The sequence below is a fragment of the Diabrotica virgifera genome, chromosome 7, assembly GCF_917563875.1.
Source record: "Diabrotica virgifera virgifera chromosome 7, PGI_DIABVI_V3a".
Taxonomy (NCBI): Eukaryota; Metazoa; Arthropoda; class Insecta; order Coleoptera; family Chrysomelidae; genus Diabrotica; species Diabrotica virgifera.
In genome coordinates this window covers 234,155,380-234,176,946 of record NC_065449.1, presented here as the reverse complement: position 1 = coordinate 234,176,946, position 21,567 = coordinate 234,155,380, and the positions used below count along the sequence as shown (strand labels likewise).

The 21,567-nt window shown below is 32.5% G+C and overlaps 1 protein-coding gene across 1 annotated transcript in view; it reads left to right on the top strand.

The window, feature by feature from the left end:
- Positions 1–21,567, top strand: part of LOC114348113 (fork head domain-containing protein FD2-like) — a 43,335-nt gene that overhangs the window by 7,359 nt on the left and 14,409 nt on the right. Inside the window, exons 2-3 of the mRNA XM_028298746.2 lie at positions 6,738–7,008; positions 16,795–17,068. Coding sequence (XP_028154547.1) covers positions 6,767–7,008; positions 16,795–17,068 — 516 coding nt within the window. The 5' untranslated portion in view covers positions 6,738–6,766. The remainder of the gene's footprint in view (positions 1–6,737; positions 7,009–16,794; positions 17,069–21,567) is intronic.

Genomic DNA, 21,567 nt, shown 5'->3' with positions numbered 1-21,567 from the left:
TTCTACAAGTTTTTTAGTAGGATGCACAGTTTTCGAGATAAACGCGGTTGAACTTTCAAAAAATCGAAAAACTGCAATTTTTAAACCCGAATAACTTTTGATTAAAAAATAAAATAGCAATTCTGCTTAGCGCCTTTGAAAGTTCAAGTCAAATTATGTCGGTTTTGATTATTTGCATTGCTAAAAATTTATTGTGTTATTGCTAAACAAAGCTACAAACAACTAGTGCGTGAGTGATGTTTCTATGATTTCTCATTTAAAATCGAACGAGTAGGTAGAATAGGTACTAGTGCAATCAAGACTATTTCTACGTTACATGCGTTAAAACGCATGTAAAAGCACGGGAAACCCTACGTGTTTATAGCTTTGTTAAACAATAAAAAAATAAATTTTTACCAATGCAAATAATCAAAACCGATATAATTTGACTTAAACTTTCAAATGCGGTAAGCAGACTTGCTATTTTATTTTTTAATCAAAAGTTATTCGGGTTCAAAAATTGCAATTTTTCGATTTTTTTAAAGTTCAACCGCGTTTATCTCGAAAACTGTGCATCCTACGAAAAAACTTGTAGAAATATTTTTTACTTAAAATGGCCCAAAAAATACAAAATATTGTTTTGTTTTGCCAAAAATCGCTGTTATTTGATTCCTCAAGTTCTTGGTCTATAACAATCTTATCGACATCCGGATCAACTGTTACCCAAAAAATTCGTGTTCTACGGGTCAAAATACATAAAAAAAACTTGAGTAAGTCCATCTGAATTAACGAGGCCGTTGTACCCCCCCTGGCGACAGGACTAATTTTACTAAATAAAGCAGAATCGTCATCAGAATCCTAATAGGATCTGCTTCTTCTTTTTCTTCTTCTTATTGTGCCGTTTTCTAACAAAGGTTGGCGATCACCTCTTTAAACGCTTCTCTATCTTTTACAACGTGAAATATCTGTTCAACACTGGAGAGTCCAATCTTTGATATTCAGCCAAGATTTCTTCTTTATTCCTAAGCCTTTTTTCCCCTCTACTATTCCTTGCATTATGACGTGTAACAGAGAGTGTTCATCATTTCGAAGGATGTAGACCAGATATGATGTTTTTCTTATTTTAATTGTGTTTATAAGCTTTCTGCCATGTCCAGTTCGTCGTAACACTTCTTTGTTTGGGACTTTTGCTGTCCAAGGAATTTTTAGAATACGCCTATTTAGCCACATTTGGAATAACTCCATTTTTTTTTAAGGATTGAGCTTTTAGAGTCCAAGCTTCTACCTCATATATATTAGCTGCGATCAAACGTAACATTCTACGACCCACAGATAGATATCCATACTTAATTTCTGATTTGTAAACATTGACTTATATTTTATAAATCATTTTTAAGCTATTTCTATTCTGACCTTTATCTCCTCTTCTTCTTCAGATGCCATCTCCGCTACGGAGGTTGGAACCAGTGGCGGCTCGTGATTTTTACAATAGGGGAGGCTATACCTTACTGTAAAATATCTAGACAAAGGACATCGCACACATCTTATGGAAAATATAATGTCACTCAAATTCAATAAAATTTATATGAATATATTCGTTTCAATTTAACGATCAATTCTTATCATTGCGGCAACTCTTAATTTTCAATAATAAGAGCAGAAATTGATATAAATCAATCTGAAATCAAATGGGTAAGTACATAAGTTAGAGAGAGAAAAAATATTTTAAAATACCCAAATTATAGTTAGTTCATAAATCTTCTCGAGCTCTTAAGCATCTTATTATAATAGTTTCACTAATCCGCTTAGGCCCAGCGGGGTTTAAGCTGTTTTGAATAGCACCCAGAGCAATAGTGATTATAACTGACACGTTTATAGACTCCAAAAATGTGATTTCGATAAACTTTAATTGCAATTTGCGCCGTAATTAATCATAATTAAGAGTTGGCGCAATGATAAGAATTGAGAGTTAATTTAAGACGAATCTATTCGTATAAATTTTATTGAATTTGAGTGACATTATATTTTCCCATAAGATGTGTGCGATGTCCTTTGCACTAGCAAAAAAATGCGCCAAAAAATGTAATTTAAGGCCCCATCTTTTGACCATTTTTTATTTACATTTCATAATATCATCCTAATTCATAATTTCTTGATATTATCATTTTAAAAATAGTTAGTCTAATAGTAAAAGTTTAATACCAAAGTTTGTGTCGTTTATTTGTTAACAATTCCATCTATTTGTAAATAGATACCTATGCATATCAAAATAAATACAGATTTGAAGTTTTGCAGTCCATACATAATGAAGCTTCAAATTTTTTAAGATACTCAACTGAATTTTTTTAATTCTAAACGCGGCCTACTGCGAATTCAAAAACACGATAAATTACCGATATTTTGCTTTGAGTTAGAGATATCGGAAAAAGTTATTTGAGCAAGTTGTTCCAAATATTATTATAACCCCACATACCAAATTTCATAACAAAATTCGCACTTTTAGATTTTTCATTATTTTTAGTCAGGACCCTAAAATTCGTTGTCCCGAGACGCACCCAACCACCCAACGGAGCTGAGAAGCTATTCTGCCTCCCTTGGTATATCTCCGGGCAGCGTGTGATGGCGCCGTAGATGCCACTGTTAGGAGACCGGGTCTCCGTAAACGCCTGCTGCGCTGCACGGAGCATTAGCAGCGGAGAATTCTGGGCTTCTCGGCTCCGTTCGTGCATCTCGGGATAACCCAGGGTCCTGCCTACAATAATATGTAATAAAACTGAGACGCGATCATGCGTTCTAATGCTAATGCTCCGTACGTATGGATAATTAGTGATAATATGGAATTTACACGTTGTATAATAGTGAGAGTAATTGTTGTTTTCGCGATTCATGATAAACAAAACAGTATAGAGTGTGTAAAAAATTTATGGAGAGGCTGAGCCTCCCTTGCCTCCTCTGACGAGCCGCCACTGATTGGAACTCATCATAGCTATTTTAATTTTTGAGGCAGTAGCTCTAAAAGTTGTTTTGAGATGCATCCACACCATCCTCTCAGGTTCTTTATTCAGTACTCATCACAAGATTTAGGATTATTTTTCTTGTTTACTTTTTGGTTCTTGCTTTACTTTAGAGCATCATTAAGATCTTTGTAAAATTCTTCTAAAACATCTTCTTCAAAAATCCACAAGGAAAAAGTTATCTTGTAGTTCGATGTATATCATGTAATACAAAAAATAATAAAATCCTTTATAAAAGGTATATTTAAAATCCCTAAAAAGGGCTACATCACAATCACATAACTAGTTTTCGACTGGTTTACCAGTCATCATCAGTGCTTACATGCTAACCACCAAGATATAATTTACAAAATATTAGGGTCAAAGCCCTGTAAAAGTAATCCGTCAAGGAAACATCGATAAAAAATACTGACTGAATATCTTCTTCACTTAATAACGGGTTTATGACCTGAGTCTCCCAAAATGCCCCGATCATTTAACAACCAGTCTTTCATCTTAAAATCTTGATTTTGTTTCCTTAGATGGGTTCTGAAAATTGTTTCATGAGCCTCTTTTTTTGGGAGCCAAAATTCCTTCTCTAATTTAAACTGAGCTCCAGAGAAAATATTTTTCTTCTTCTTCTTCGTCTTCTTTTTCTTCTTATTCTTCTTTTTCTTCTTCTTGTTCTTCTTCTTTTTGTGAAGGCATGACTCTGTTTGCTTTTTAATGTGCCTCCAGAAAGTTGTCATTCCACAGTTTTCGTGGTCTTCCCACTGATCGTCTTCCTATTGTAGAACCATCTCTCGCCGTCCTTACTGCTCTATTTGTTGTCATTCGGCTTATGTGGTCGTTCTATTCTACTCTTCTGTTTTTCACGCAGTTATTAATGTTGTCCACCTTGTATCTCCGTCCTATATCTGCTCTAGCTCATTTCTAGCTCTATCCCATAGTGTCTTACCATCGATTTTTCGAAGGGTTTTCATCTCCGCTGTTTCGAGCAATCTTTTTGTCCTCTCTGTGTTGGGTCGCGTTTCTGCCGCGCGTGCCATTATTGGTCTGATGACTGTTTTGTAAATTCTGCCTTTCATTTCTTTTCCGATATTTTTATTTCTCCATATTGTTTCATTGAGGCAACCTGCGGCTCTGTTTGCTTTATTCATCTAATCTTCCACTTCTGTTTCGAGCTATCCGTAGCTAGATAGTGTGATTCCTAGATATTTAAACTCAGAAAAGCTCCTGGGAAAGATGGAATAGCTAATGAACTTTTAAAGTACGGAGGAGATAGACTTCACAAAGAACTGAATATCCTTATAAGTAAAATAATAAATACAGGAAGAATTCCAGAAGAATGGAGAACCACTCAAATGATAGCGTTATTTAAGAAAGGTGATAGGGCAGACCCCAGTAACTATAGAGGGATAAATTTACTGAGCACTATACTGAAACTCACAACAAAAATACTTATGGAGAAAACAATGGCGTGCATAAATATATCATATATCGGATGAACAACAAGGATCTAGAAGTGGAAGATCATGTAACGATGCAGTTTTTGTGATAAGGCAAATAGCGGAGAAATCATTAGAATATAACAAACCAGCCTTTTTCTGTTTCATAGACCTAGAGAAAGCGTTTGATAGAATCCAATTAAAAGATGTGATACACCTTCTATATGAGAAAAATTTACCACTGGATATCATAAAACTGATAGAAAACATATATGTAAGAAATAAAATAGAGATGAAAGTCAATGGAATAATAACAGAACCCATAGAAACAAACACAGGAATCCGGCAAGGAGATTCACTAAGCCCTCTACTGTTTAACATAATATTGGATGCAATAATAAAACAAGTGAAGAAAAAAGAGGGTACAAAATGGGCAATAGAGAGATAAAAATACTCTGTTACGCTGATGACACCGTGTTAGTAGCAGAGTGCGAAGACGACCTACAAAGATTATTGCACGAGTTCAACATTAACGCAAAAGAAATGAATATGAAAATATCAGTCCAAAAAACAAAAAGCTTAGTAATTGCCAAAGAACCAATAAGATGCAAATTGGACTTAGACAATCAAATTATACAACAAGTAATGACTTTCAAATATCTGGGAATTAATCTATCAGCCGACAACAATATCGAAGAAGAGGTAAAAGACCAAATAATTAAAGCCAGTAGAACGGCCGGGTGCCTAAACGACACAATTTGGAAAAACAAACACCTAAGATTGGAAACAAAGGCCCGAATATATAAGTCAGTTATTAGGCCAGTTATGACTTACACGGCCGAAACAAGACCAGATACAAGCAAAACACGAAGACATCTGGAAACCAACGAAATGAAGATCTTAAGAAGGATTGCTGGAAAAGGACTACAGGATAGGGTAAGAAGTGAGGAAATCAGACGCATATGTGGAGTAGACAATAAAAATACCTGGGTAAAGAACAGAAAAGAAGAGTGGAATGAGCACATAAGCAGGATGTCTGAGTCAAGGATAGTAAGAATAGCCAGGGACAAGTCACCGTTAGGCAGGAGAAGTATAGGACGCCCAAGGAAAAGATGGAATGACAACTTAGGGGCAGAATGAAAGGCACCGTTGAAGAAAAACAGGCAGTACTGCCTATATAAAAGAAGAAGAAGAAGAAGAAGAAGAAGAAAAACTCTGCAAGGTGAAAAAGTGTCAGCCAAACCATGGGCTAGTTATTTACTGAGTGAATAGTACCAATCCTTTGGTCTATTTTCTAAGGCAGTCATCGGGTACCAGTATAAACCCATTTCCCCTTTTCATTTTTGTTAATGATCAAACCAAATAACTTGCAATCCTTTTGAAAAGATCTCCTGCTTCCGATTTTGTCATTATCCTTTTGATTGCCACCCATATGGATGCTTGTAGTACTTCAAAACAAATTTTATTCATTTCAACATCATGCAAAATATTTTTCTTCGACATACATATGCAAGTAAAACAGTTCTTAGGGAAAATACTTATAAATATGTTATTAAATTTTTACAATCTGTTAATGGCTTGACGCTGTTTAGTATTATTTCATAGATAGCTTTTAATGCTTCAAATTACCAATAAATTTCTAAAAAGTTTATACTTTCAAGGATCTACGCAACAATTACAACTATTTTCGCTGTACTGATTCGTCAATGGGTACATTTGTTGTTTATGTTGAAAGAAAATAAAATTAACAGTTAAAAAAATTGTTTGTAGAACTGGAGATTTATAGCCTCAGTATTTATTTTGGTTAAATGTAGAAATAAACCGTATCCAAAATATATAAAAACTGTAATAAAACATATTTAAAATATTTTTTGTGTATATTTAGATAATTTAAGCAAATTGGATAAATAACGAATTTTTTTAACTTTTAAATAACACAATAAATCACTAACGACAAATTTCAACTAAAAATAAAAAATCCTTAATAACAGCATTTAGAATTTCAGGAATTAAATAATCCAGGAAAATGAAATCTTCGATTGCTGAAATAGAGTTAAATTCTAATTAATCAAAAATTATTCGGGTTCAAAAATTACAATTTTTCGATTTTTCTAAAGTTCAACCGCGTTTCAACACCCACCCGGATCAACTGTTCCAAAAAAATCGTGTTCTACGGGTCAAAATACTTAAAAAAACTTGGGTCCATCTAAATAAAGGGGGCCGTTGTACCCCACCTGGCGACAGCATTATTCAGTATATTTATTATTTAATTTAATATTAAATAGACATTATGTTACTTATTTTAATTTTGTTTCAGATTAAATGTGAACTTGGTCCAATGTCAAAATGTTCCCGCTACCCCAACTGGACCCGTGTTCCTGCATTGACCATTACAACGAGTGCGTGACACAGAATCCATTCTTGGCCCAAAGACTCTTTAACCCTTATTTTCCTCAGTTTTGGCTGCCGTTTCCCATTAAGATAACCCAGCCCCGTCCAGAAAAGCCGCCGTATTCCTATATTGCCCTTATTGCGATGGCCATATCGTCGTCACCAAAGCAAAGACTCACCCTTAGCGGAATTTATAGGTAACTTTCTCTCTTTTTTAAGGCTTATTGGCATATGAACGTATGCACCTAGTAAGAGATAAGTCACTAATGTATTAAAAAAAAATGTGTGTGTACTTTGTACGCACGTAAGAAGTTATACTTCTATTATATGATTCCAGCGAAATTAATATATATACTTTAAATAGTTTATTTATATTTTATTTAAATATTAAACTAATTTTAATACTTACTACTTTCCAAACATTTTTATTAAAACAATACCAAAAATTAAAAAAATAAAGAATAAAACACACACAATCACATTGAAAATGCCAAAAAGAAATGATTTCTGAACAATAATTGATGGCAAAATTTTTAACTAAATACGCATTTAAAAAAAAATTCTATAACAAATATATTCACAGTCATAAAATGTATAAAAAAAATAAAAAAAACTTGCATTGGCATTCGAACCCGCGTGCTTAGATTTGAAATCCACTTACACGCACCCGTCATCCGACTTAACCACTTACACGTACCTGCCATGTGGGAAGATAGGCTAACTGAACGTTATACTGTTTGACAGTTCTGAATTTAATCAAATTAAAACAAATTGAAGAATCTCAGATGCAGAATCCACCAATTTAATAAGACTTAAAATGGTAAATAGTATTTTAAAACTGAGATTTTTCGTGTTGAAAGTTCTTACTGGTACATCCTTAATCTGCGACTTTTTCAATTAATAAGACAGCAGACGACGAATATAGAAAACAAAAGGGAAACGATCACATTCCGCCTTCATTCGTCTACGAAAAACGGACAGCAGAGGAACTTTCAGTACTCAAATCCGAGTAAAGGAAATAAAAATAATAAATGATGGTTTTGCTTGTTTTCGATTGAGAGGGTTGCACACCAGCTAGACAGGCTCTGTTTCTACCATTTCAGGCGTCCTCAGTAGCTTTCGTTAGTGTGCCTACCTCTGGACCGAAAAACAGCTCTACCATCATTTTAAAGGGAATCTGAAAAATAATTCAAATTTCACATTAGTTAATCACATTAATTTGATTTTTGTGTGTGTGTGTTCCGTTGGTGTGTTTACAAAGGGAATTAAAATATTAAAATACAACAAAACATAGAGTAAGGAAACAATAGGTATATTGAATGAAGAGTGGTAGAAATTATGTTGGTAATCAAATTATGTAAATCAAAGCATTACCTACTAGATAGGTCAGGGCCCCCGTAACCGGGCGTGCAACGCGTGCGGCGCACGCGGGCGCAGCCCCAAAAGGGCGCCAAACCGAAGGTTTGGCAAATAAGAAATATTTATTTTAACGAGATATTCATTTTTTATACAATTTTAATTTTACATTTTTAACGAACATCTGGAGAAATTTCAAAAATAAAAAAAATGTGTTATTAGTGAAAAAATAATTAAAATCTTATTTTATATTTGGTGTTAATAATTTATTACTATTATTGTATTTTTTTAAAACAGCATAATATCGGAATACCTATTTTGCAGTACTTATTCGTAAATCGTAAAAAACTGTTTAGAAGTCAAAACTTGTTGGGTTGTAATATTATTTCCAGCTTTGAAGCTTTCGTGGATTTTTGAAATTACAATAATTTCATAAACATTTGGCATCGGGGTTTTTTTGAGACGAGGAATTCAAATTGTGAAAAAGAAATTTTGACGGTGGAAAGGTTGGATTTTGGGTTAAATAGATTTTTTAATAATTTAATAGAAACACTCAATTTGATAAATAATACATGATATAAAAAGGCATAGATAGTAATATAAAAATAATATGTACCTTTATATTTATTTCTAAACTACCGTTTTTGAAATTATGGGAGCAAGTAGACATAAAGCAAGTTCTTTACTATTAAATATTCAATCATTTAGATTTATTTATAGAGATCATAATGATTATTTGGTATCATGTTTATTCCGGATTAATATTATAAGCAAAATGATACAACGTGTAACAATAATTATTGACATTAAACTATATCAAAAGTATTTAAAGCCTCGTTGATCATTTTAAAAATTACTGCCTCCCCCTTTTGTGGTTCTCGGCGGTAAGGTATAAGGTGCCTGCCTGCAAAACTAGCATAGGCCACCTTAGCTCTTTAAAATTAGTATGTATTTTGTGTAACACCAGCAGCAAAAAGCTCATTTTGGCGCCCAACAAATAGGGGCGCCCGCCTGCAGTGCATCACTTGCAGGCCCGTTATCGCCGGCCCTGTGTGGCTCAATGGTAAGAGAGCCGACCTTTGGATCCAAGGGTTGTGAGTTGTGAATCCCAGCTGAGTATCAAATTTTTTTTTTACTAAAAATCAGTTAATAGAAATAATTTTTATCCTTGTGGGATCGGTGAAGGGAGTGCAGACGTTCGGATACAATTAGCGTCTCTTTGTAAAGACAATGAAAGAGATTTTACTATATAACAAGACATTTACTCAACACACACACTATACATTACACTATAATCTGAATGTGAAATCAACTGTACCATGCCAATGGCCAAAAAATGGAATTCGTGGAGATGAAAATGTTGTTGAAGGAATAATTGCCCCAGCGGGAAAATTGGCAGCTGATGAACAAGGTTTTCCTTCGTTAAATATTGTGAGACGAAAATATAAACCACAATTTTTAGATTATGAACATAGAAAAGAGACATTTCAAAATCCAAAAACTGCGTTTAAAATATTATTTTTTTTTTAGAATAATTGGTTAAATTCATTAAATAGTAGATTTGATACGATTTCTTATTATGATAATGATTTTGGTTTTTTCAGTGATAGTTTTACATTAAGTGACCATGATATTTTAAAACATTGTCTTGCTCTCCAACAAAAGATAACTGATCCAGTAAAGACGGAGGCAAAAGTAAAGATTGATGTAACTGATTTATTTAGTGAGATAAAATCTTTATAGTTGGGCACTTTAATTACCTAACTCATCAGATCCACTTGATATTCTTCAATATATATTTGAAATAATCTAACTTCATCTTTACCAAATATCACTGTTTCATGAAGAATCATCCTCACTTTACCGGTGTCTGTTGCTTCTAGTCAGATATCATTTTCAAAATTAAAGTTAATTAAAAATTGTTTGAGCTGTAATATGGTACAGGAAAGATTATCTGGTTTGGTAATATTAACAATCGAGCAAGATCTCGTCAATGAAATTGATTTTAAAGATATTATAAAATAATTTGCTGCCGTCAAATTTAGAAAAACACTCACTTAATTCAATTTAGATTTAAGATATCGATTTCTATAGATTTAAGGGCGTTGGCGCAAAATTTCGCGCTAATGTGTTTTAAATGCATTATTTTTTTTTCGAATCCTGAGAAAACTAATATGTAAGAATTTTTAAAAAATCTAAACGCAGAATGAAAGATTGCATTATTACCGAGTGCCGGAAGTCCCTGAAAACTTGTATAATGTTTATTTTAATAAGTTACATTGGTGAAAAAAAAAGAGAAAATTTAGTGCGATTTTTAATTTGAAATATTTCATTCCAAAGAAACTTTTTGTTTATTCTAAGGAATTTTTGGCTCTCGGTAATAATGTAACCTTTCATTCTGCGTTTAAATTTTTCAAAAATACTTATTTGTTTTCTAGGATTCGAAAAAAAATGAATACATTTAAAACACATTGAAAATTTTGACAGGCGACATTTTCCGCCTTTCACCTTAACTTACTGAGAAAAGTCTGTAAAATATATTTTGCTATAAATTGAATTCTCTATTGATTTGAAAAGAATGAATGCATTTAAAACACATTGGCCCGAAATTTTACGCCTATGCCCTTAACGTACATAACATACATATTAACGTTTTATTTGTTTTTTGCCATTATCAGTAAAATTAGTTACAAGAAAAATAAAATTTGAGTTCTTGCAATTTCTGTTGTTTTATTACGAGTAAAAAATGAAAAATTATAGACTTATTTCATAACTGGATATAGGTAGATTTAAAGGGCGCAAAAATATATCCAGCACGCGGGCGCCGCTCAGCCTTGCGGGGGCCCTGAGATAGGTACATACATTTTCCAAATAGGTAAGTACCTATGTAATTTTTTATTACAATACTGAAACATTTCCAATTAAGTACGTACCTGTTGCTTTAAAATCTATTTAAAAAGTTACCACAATTATAAACTTGCTTTTGTCTGTGTCCTCACAACAATTAAAACTAATATACCTATACAATATTTGTTTATCCATAACCCTCATATTGAACAATTATTATTGTCATGTCACTTGAACACCCAATCAGAGCAGATGTATAATGCGTCTGCACCGGGGACCAAGGTTTTTGATGAATTTGCGCATATTAAATTTCACTACCATCTCGCCCAAACAAGTATAACTTCAAAAATATTTTACAAAATAAATTATAAAGGACATCGCACACATCTTATGGAAAATATAATGTCACTCAAATTCAATAAAATTTATACGAATAGATTCGCTTTAAATTAACGGTCAAGTCTTATCATTGCGCCAACTCTTAGTTATGATTAATTACGGCGCAAATTGCAATTAAAGTTTATCGAAATCACATTTTTGGAGTCATTAAAACTGTCAGTTACAATTACTATTGCTCTGGGTGCTATTCAAAAGAGCTTAAAAACCCCGCTGGGCCTAAGCGGATTAGTGAAACTAATCCGCTGATTTATGGAGTACCGACAATATGGGTATTATAAAATATTTTTTCTCTCTCTAACTTATGTACGTATCCATTTGATTTCAGATTTATTTATATCAATTTCTGCTCTTATTATTGAAAATATGGAGTTGGCGCAATGATAAGATTTGACCGTTAATTTCAAACGAATCTATTCGTATAAATTTTATTGAATTTGAGTGACATTATATTTTCCATAAGATGTGTGCGATGTCCTTTATCAAAATATTGTATTAAAATCAAATCATCAAAAAATATAAAGCGAATTTGTATATAGGTTTCTTTTGGTGTATATATATATATATATATATATATATATATATATATATATATATATATATATATATATATATATATATATAGAAGATCCTTTTTGAATTTGAATAGATCTTATTTTTTTTTAATTAGATCTTTTCATTTTTGTAAAAGGGGCGCTCATTTAGCCCTATTCCTAAAAAGAAAAGAAAAATAATAAGTTTTAAAACTTATTACATAGTCTTTATGTTTACAATGCATTTTCTTATGTCTTTCCATTTCTGAAAAGAAAGGTCCTAGAGTTTTTAATCTTGGTACATAGATTCCTCTCAGAATTCTGATACATCTTATGTCTTGAGTGTGATTACTTGCGATCTTCAACATTTTTTATTTAGCCTAACAGTTGTTTACTAGTACTTTTCCCATTATGACGTTCACAAAAACTGTATTAGCATAAAATTCTAGACGAATATTTTTGCAATGAATTTAAATAATTGTGCTTAAAGTACGCCCTTAAGGTAGTCCATCATTTATTTATTACTGCAAATCTCTTCATCCACAAAAATTTGGCCGGGGTATTTTGTAAGTTGGTCGTACGTTGGGCGTATTTTTTTCTTGGCTCCTTCTACAACATTTGGGACTCTCTATTATTAATAAATTGTACAGTAGTTATCTCTGATGATATCAGTGTATAAAGATAAAGACGACATTCAGAACTATAAAAACTATAGAGGGATAATGTTAATAATTAAATTAATCACACAAATTAAAATAATCTCTTGTAATCTCACAAAATTAAAACCTGGTAGACAACTGTAGAACGAAGGCTATGGAAAAAGATATCGATATGATCAGAACTGTTTAACTTTATGCCAGGAAGGAGCACAACTCATGCCTTGTTTGATTTGAGACAATTGATAAAGAAATGCAACGATAAAATCGTGCTAGATTTGGTATTTAAAGATCTTTAGAAGGCATACGACCCACTTCGTAGATAAGAAGCTATGGAGATGAATCAGAGAGGAATGGGTTTCTGAGAAGTACATATGGCTTTTAAAGAATATGTATAAGGGGAGGTACACCAAAGAAAACTGTAATTGATTGACCAACAGTTTGTCAGTGATGATTGTTTTGTATCTTGCCTGTTTAATATTGTTATGGATGTACTGATAAAGAAGGTGATGTCTTTGGTCCTTGACTCCTTGGTCTTTGCGTATTCCTCAGAGATAAGGGTTATTAAGAAGAGCGGGCCTTGAGGATCTAGAATTTGTTGATTATATAAACAGTAAGAAGGCTGCAGGTTACATATTACGAGGAGAACGTAATACTTTTCAGCAACTGGTACTAGAAGGAATGTAGTCCAAATAATGAAGCTTAAAATAACCTCGCAATTTTTACAGAATCAATCTATTTGCTCGAAAATTTGAGAATATGTAGTGGATGGTCCAAGGATCAAAACCTATATGATGCAGAAAGGCGCTTTTACCATGGGGCTGGTTACCACCCCATCTCGAGGGTGGACATTCTTATTATATTTTGACCGCAAGACTTGGTAAAAACATTCATTATAAGCAAAAAACGTTCTATACATTTTTTTGATGAAATTAATAGTTTTCGATTTATTCGCTATCGAAAGTGTTAGTTTTATATCGAAAAAATCAATTTAATCAGTTTTCTGCTAATAACTCAAAAATATTTAATTTTATCAAATCAACTTTATTAACAAAAATGTACCTTTAGAAAAAATAAACAAAATCGTTTTTTTTTATTTTCTTTAAGACCAATAGTAATCGAGCTATACTTTATTATATGATGGCTCTTCTTCGTCAAATCCTAAATATTGTAGTTTCAAAGTCAAAGGACGGAAAACTATGCATTTTTCGAGGATAACTTATTGAAACTAAATTAAAGTATTTAAAAATATGTATCTCCAGAAATAAAAGTAAAATCTCTAGTTCAAAAAATGAAGTGACTTATAATGAAAAGAATGTCAGAATGTCATTTTTTCAGCAAAAAAGTGATTGTAAAGATCTCTCCGTCATATTTTTAATAAAGTTTATCAAACTGGCTATATACCAACGGATTGGCTGCTGTCGACTTTTGTGACGATACCTAAAAAAGCAAACGCGAAAAGATGTAGTGACTACCGAACCATTAGCTTGATGAGTCATGTTTTAAAGATATTTCTACGAATTTTGCACTCTAGGATGTACCAAAAAATAGAAGAACAGCTTGGTGATACACAGTTTGGATTCCGCAATTACCTTGGGACCAGAGAAGCACTGTTTAGTATTCAGGTTATGGTACAGAGATGCAGAGATGTCGGACATCCGGTTTATACGTGTTTCATTGACTTTGAGAAGGCCTTTGATCGGGTAAAACATACGGAAATGATTGCTATTCTTCAGAAAGTGGGTATTGATGATAAAGACCTACGCATTATCAAAAATCTTTACTGGCATCAACGTGCAAACATCAGGATTGGCTGGGACACGTCTGAAGAACTTCAAATACGAAGAGGAGTAAGGCAGGGCTGCATTTTGTCCCCACTAATATTTAACATCTATTCTGAGTTTGTTTTCAATAAAGCAGTGGATAATGCTCAATGTGGTATCAAAATGAATGGCGTCAATATTAATAATTTGAGATATGCGGATGACACGGTGTTAATTGCGAGCAATTATGAAGAACTTCAATATCTGATTAATAGGATTACCACAACGTGTGATGAATATGGACTCAAGCTAAACACCGCAAAGACCAAGGTGATGGTTGTCAGTAAGACGCCAATACAACCGGAAGTAGTAACAGCTTATGGTGAACAATTAGAGAGAACTAACAGTATCACCTACCTTGGTTGTAATCTAAATGAGAACTGGGACATGAGCAAAGAAATTAGAATACAATTAGAATATAGAATAGAAGGCCAGAGCTGCATTCTTTAAGATAAAGAAACTTTTATGTGGAAACAACATTACTTTGAATCTTAAAATTAGATTAGTGAGATGTTATGTGTTCTCTACTCTTTTGTACGGTGTCGAAGGTTGGACTTTAACAGATACTTTTCTCAAGAAATTGGAAGCCTTTGAAATTTGGGTGTACCGAAGAATCCTGCGAATACGTTGGGTGGATAGAGTTCGTAACGAAGTTGTTTTGCACCGGATGGGAAAAGTCACAGAAGTCGTCAGAACAGTTAAAAATCGAAAACTTGAATATTTTGGCCATGTTATGCGACACCCAGAGAGATATAATATACTCCATTTAATAATACAAGGCAAGGTAGACGGAAGAAGAGGGCCAGGTCGAAGAAGAACGTCATGGCTTAAAATCCTGAGAGAATGGTATAACAGATCCTCTGCATCCCTTTTTTCCGAGCTGCCGTTAACAAAATTGCTATAGCCAATTTGATAGCCAACGTTCGATAATCGAGCACGGCACATAAAGAAGAAGAAGAATCACCACCCTAATTAAAATTTGTCATTGACCTTATTTGGTCTTCTTGATGTATGCATTGTTAATAGGTTCTAGAACTTTGATCGGCTTAAAATGATTAGTCTTTAACAAATGGAGTTAAAAGCAAATAACGAGTTTTTGTAGTTTAATAAAAAAATCACTTATCTTCAGAATAGGAAGATTAGCATCAGAGATATGAAAAAATATTTAAATATGAAATTGTAGCCTATTTAATTCCCAAGAAACTGGTTTGCAAAAATTTTTTAACGCAAAAATTGACTGAGCTATTGACGATTAAACTTGTAATACCATGCAAAAACCACCTTTACCAACCCTTTCAATGCCACCTCTTTTTGTGACTGAGAATTTTAAAATGATTTAATATTAATGACCTCATAGATCTTGTAAAAACCTACAAAATTATTTTTTAACGAACTTTATAAGATAAAAATATTTCGATTAAAAAATCAATATATTTAAAAAAAAAAAAGGAGAAATCAAATTGGAAGCATAATAATGTTAGTTAGCGGTGTTTTAGTTATTGGCCTTATTTATTCTTCTTTATTTATATTATTAATAGACTCTAGAAGCTTGACTGGCTTAGAGTGATTAGTTCTTAAAAAACTGAAGTTTAAAGCGAATAACGAATGTTTGCAAGTTGGTAAAAAATGCCATTTCCTTCAGAATAGAAAGATTACCATCAGAGATACGAACAAATGTTTAAATATGAAATTGTAGGTAATTTTTAATTCCCAAGAACTTGGTTTGATAACATTTGTTCTACAGCAAAAATTGGGTGAATTGTAAATGAGTATACCATCAAAAAACATTGATTTTTTAGATGTAAAACTAACACTTTCCATAGTGAATAAATCAAAAACTATTAATTTTATCAAAACAATGTATAGAACATTTTTGCTTAGAATGAATGTTTTTATTAACTTTTGCGGTCAAAATATAATAAAAAATGTCCACCCCCGAGACGGGGTTGCAACCACCCCCATGGTAAAAGCGCCTATCTGCCTCATATAGATTTTGATCCATGGACTATTCACTACTTATTCTCAAATTTTCAAGCAAATTGATCCATTACGTAAAAATTGCGAGGTGAAAAGCTTTGGTTCCTGGAATAATGATAGGAGTAAGAGAGTTCTAGGGAGTAAAAAGATGTCACGGCTGCGTATCTAATATTCGTCTATCAAGAGGAATTCACATTTATGAAATGCTTCGCAATGCTTCTAAAAATAGAATAACTTGGACATGTACAGTTTACTACAATTATACACACACATTTTTTATTACCATTAAATAAAAATATAGTATTTGTTTCAATATTTATAAATTGCCTGCCTGCTAATTTATACGAAAAAACAAACCCTCTAACCTTAAAAATAATCCAGAACTACTGTTACAGATTCATCATGGAGAATTTCCCATACTACAGAGAAAACAAGCAAGGCTGGCAGAATTCTATAAGACATAACCTGAGTTTAAATGACTGTTTTGTGAAAGTGCCCAGAGATAAGGTGTCACCTGGGGGTTGTGAGCAGGCCGGAGCTGCTGGAGCAGGGGGGAAGGGTAGTTATTGGATGTTGGATCCGAAAGCGGCGAATATGTTCGAAAAAGGAAATTATCGGCGAAGGAAAACGAGACGACAAAGGATTGCCGAATGTACAAGTTTATATCAGGTTAGTGTTTTAAACGTGATCCAATATAAATGGAGGTTAGAGTAAGCTGAATTAACTTACTGGTTTTATTAGTCTATACACAATTTGTCTTTAAAATATGCTAAAAATTATTTATTTTGATATTTTTGCAATTAAGAAATAGAAACAGAGTAAAAAATGTTATTACAAGAATTGTCCCAGACATTATAACAATATGGCATTTATTATATACTTATGGGCAACCAGAACTACAAATATGATACAACAGTATTAAGCTTAAAGTTCTTTTTTATTTAAAAATATTTTGCAATCTACTGAGTATCAACAATAAATAAAAGTAAAAGTAATGACCTTGACTAAAGACAAGAAGGATTACTCCGTGGCGTTACAACCTTTGTAACCTCGGAAACCTTTTTTGGATGGTGCTAGAAAGGTCACCGATAAAGACACTGCGAATGGCACCCAGATGGTTGGTGGAAAGCGAGTCGTGGGTTCGAAACTAGCTTTTGGAACGTGGAATGGGGCCAATAGAAAAAATAGGTAAAGATAAGCCAAGTGACGGTAGATTTTAAGAAGAGAAAAAACAGATAAAAAGATAGGTAGGTAAAATTACCTAAGATAAGAGAAGAGATACAGTGCGCCACTTAACTTTTTGGGGTTACAAGGGGGAAATTAAGAAACCTTAGAAATGATCCGCTTTGAGTAGAGTAGAGTACCTAACGGGATCTTAGTAGTAAACTTTGGGAGGATTTTTAACGGTACCTTTTATACTAAACAGATTACAATAACAGGAGCTATATAAAATAAGAGACTTCCGGTCTATTTCCAAAACATTGTGTTTCTGCAAAGCTGCAATAAAAAAGTGGTCCCGTTTATAATACTAAACTCAGTTATTTGCAGAGACGGCCATAGGCGTACCCGTAATTAGTACTAGTGGGGTTAAAAATTACTCCAAAAGGTATATTAATTATTTACTAATCCTATTATATAAAAAATGTTATACTTTCATTGGTTTTAGCCGAATCGACAACATGCCTCCATTCGTCTTCCGTCTTTAGCAATTTCCATCAAGTTCTCCACGCTCGTAGCTTTAAGGCTGCCATATCATTATCTTGCCAGCGAAGTCGAGGTGGTTCACGTGGTCTTCTTCCAGTTGGGACTTTTTCTTGGTACTTCTGATGAAGTAACACCTATCTGACAAATATGACTCAAGAAGAATGCAAAAAGTGTGCGGTAATGCCCTTTTTAGCTTGTATAGGAGGCATTCATGCCACGTCATGTCAAATGCCTGCCTAACGTCTAAAAACGATGATGAACAGTACCTCTTGATCTTAAAATCGGCATTTATGTAGGTATATGTTTAACCATTCTCTAAACTTGTTAGATTATTTAGTGATGGGACCCAAATCCAAACTGATGTTCTGAAATTAGAGTCTAAGAGCTAGAGCCGGAGAGTCATCGTCATAAGTAATATGGAGTTTGGCATGTGAAATGTGTCTATTGTAAATTGATAATTTTGACCCCATTCAGGCCGACACCTCAGTGGATACAGGAAGTAGCAATAAGGGATGAAAGGGGAAAGTTAGTGCAGTCATTTAAGGTTTTCACCTCCTATTTTGTTAAACCTCCATCGATTTGAATTAAAATTGGTGACTACCTAGAGCATACCTCAAGAAACAAAACTGATTTGGTGCCAACTTGTACTTTTACCCTGGGGGTGGATACCACCTCTTCTCGGGGTGAAAACTATTTTATTAAAAATAACCTCACAAATCGACACATGAGCAAATTTTAAGTAAAATTGCCATGTTATTAAAATAAATCAATATTTTTGAGTTATTAAAGATAAGAGATTTTAATTTTTCGTGTAGAAAATGCATGGTGTAAAGCGGTTTTTCATAACTAACTCATAATAATTCTATACATTCTATTAAAGGATACGAATATTGATCTGGTCGCAATATAAGAAACACAAGCAGAAAACGAATTTCAACTAAATTTTCGTTTATAAAAATTAATTATTATTTTTATAATATATTGTTTACTTTATTTATGTACAAAAACTCTGATATAGGCATACGCTAAATAAATAAATAAATAAATAAATAACTCAAAATAAAACTTTTATCAAAAAAGTTATAATTATTAAAATTGAAGATAATAAAAAATAAAATAGATTTCTTATTCGAAAAACTTTTGAGAATTAATTAAAAGTGAGTTATAGGTGATTGAATGTTTTTTTTTCTGTTAGTACTCAAATCTAAGTATTCAAGCTTAAATAATGGGAAAACGATACATTTTATAAAATATATTTACTAAACACTTGTCAGAGTACTCAGAAATATGTATCAAATTAGCTCCCGGAGAAGTTGATACCACTAAACATTATGCTACAACAGTTTTCATAGTTTAGGCTCCAAAAATTTGGAGCTTAATTATTATATTATTTATATATATTTTTTAATTCTTTTAAGACATTTATGTAAAATTTAACAAGAATATATTCGAATAAATATGTCAAATGTACCCATTATTGGACACACCCCAGTTTCTGGAAATATTCTGTATATTTTAATAAAAAAAATTCAATGATATTCAAAATAATATAAAAATAATATTTTACTAACATACAATTAATTAATATATTCTTTTTATCATCCGTAACTTCACGCATGTGCTCTTAAATAGACGCTATTTTACAGGTATGTACTTGCTACTGTCATTTCGGAGTCGGCGTTTGTAGTGAGTATATTGTATTATATACTCCAAAAAATATAACTGTTTTCAACATGGCAACAGAATACACTTGCGTGCTTAAAATAAATTGTACAATTGATACAGATACAGCTGTGAAATTAATTAGTGAAAAAAATTGAAAACTGCAAAAGAAAAATTAAATATTATTAAAACTTTAATTATTAAATTATAATCCTAACTTCATTCCCGAAATTCCTTTGAAAATTCAAAATTCGAATTTGAAAATTCTGCTAACTAATTTCAAAATAAATAGGTATATAAATAGCGTATGTTTTAATTTTCACTTTTCCCTAAAAAATTCGAAAGGGTTCTTTTATTTTCATCCTCACTTGTTTAGCTTTGATGTTATCAACTTCATCTGGAGCTTTCTTGATAGGCATTATTGAGTACTTTGACACTATAGTTTGACACTGATACTAAGTGTTTAATAAGTATGTATATTTTAGAAAATGCATCGTTTTCCCATTAATTAAGCTTGTATACTCGTATTTAGATTTGAGTACTCGCCGAAAAAAATATATTGTTCGTCCGCTATAACTTTTCCCATGCGTGACGATCCATTTTCAAACAAATTAAGTCAAAACATAAAGTGAAACGTGCGCCGATGTGTGTAGTATATAGTATACAGTATACAAAATGTATATACAGATCGACGTTCGTTTCACTTAATGTTTTGAGTTAATTTGTTTGAAAATAAATCGTGACGCATGGGAAAAGTTATAGCGGACCAACTATATATTCAGTCAACTATAACTCCCTTTTAATTAATTCTAAAAGGTCTTTCACGTAAAGAGTCTATTCGATTTTTTATTACATATCTTCAATTTTGGTAATCATATCTATTTTGTTGAAACTTACAGTTTTTGAATTATTTATGAAAAACCGCTTTACACCATGCATTTGTTTCACGAAAAATTCAAATCTTTGATCTTTAATAACTCAACTCAAAAAGTATTGATTTATTATAATAACTTGATATAACACATTTTGCTTAAAATTTGTCCCTCTATCGATTTGTGGGGTTATTTTTAATAAAATAGTTTTCACCCTGATAAAGGGTGGTATCCACCCCGAGGGTAAAAGTACAAGTTGGCACCAAATCAGTTTTGTTTCTTGAGGTATGCTCCAGCTAGTTACCAATTTTAATGCAAATCGATGGAGGTTTAACAAAATAGGAGGTGAAAACCTTAAATGACTGCACTAACTTTCCCCTTTCATCGCTTATTGCTACTTTCTGTATCCACTAAGGTGTCAGCCTGAAAGGGGTCATATTGTCAATTGAAGACCCTGATGCAAGAAGGGGATAAGTAACAATATGTAAATTTTACAGGAGAAGCAAAAAAAGTTTTATTTTTTAATTTAAAATGTATGTTGTTCATGAAGTAGGGCCTAACTAATACAAAAGGTATATATGATTTTGCCGCCATTCTACAGCCAAACAACAATGCTATTAAGGAAAAAAAAATTGGTGCAATAATAGGATAAGTTTAAGCCTTTTTTGTACTGTAGTTTACAGCAGGTGCAAAAAGGGGATAAGTTACATTAAAATCCATTTTCAGAAGAGATACTTTATTATTAAATGTGGAGTACTTATTAATAAAAATGAATATAAAATAAAGCAACGCAAATTTTAACAGAAAGTCTATTTCCTATTACCGATATTATTTCCTGCTTTTCGTTTTTTGAAAGTTTTTATATGCATTTCTTACTACATTTGCAATCATCGCCTTGTTTCTTTCTGGTACCACTTTTCCCGTTGTCGT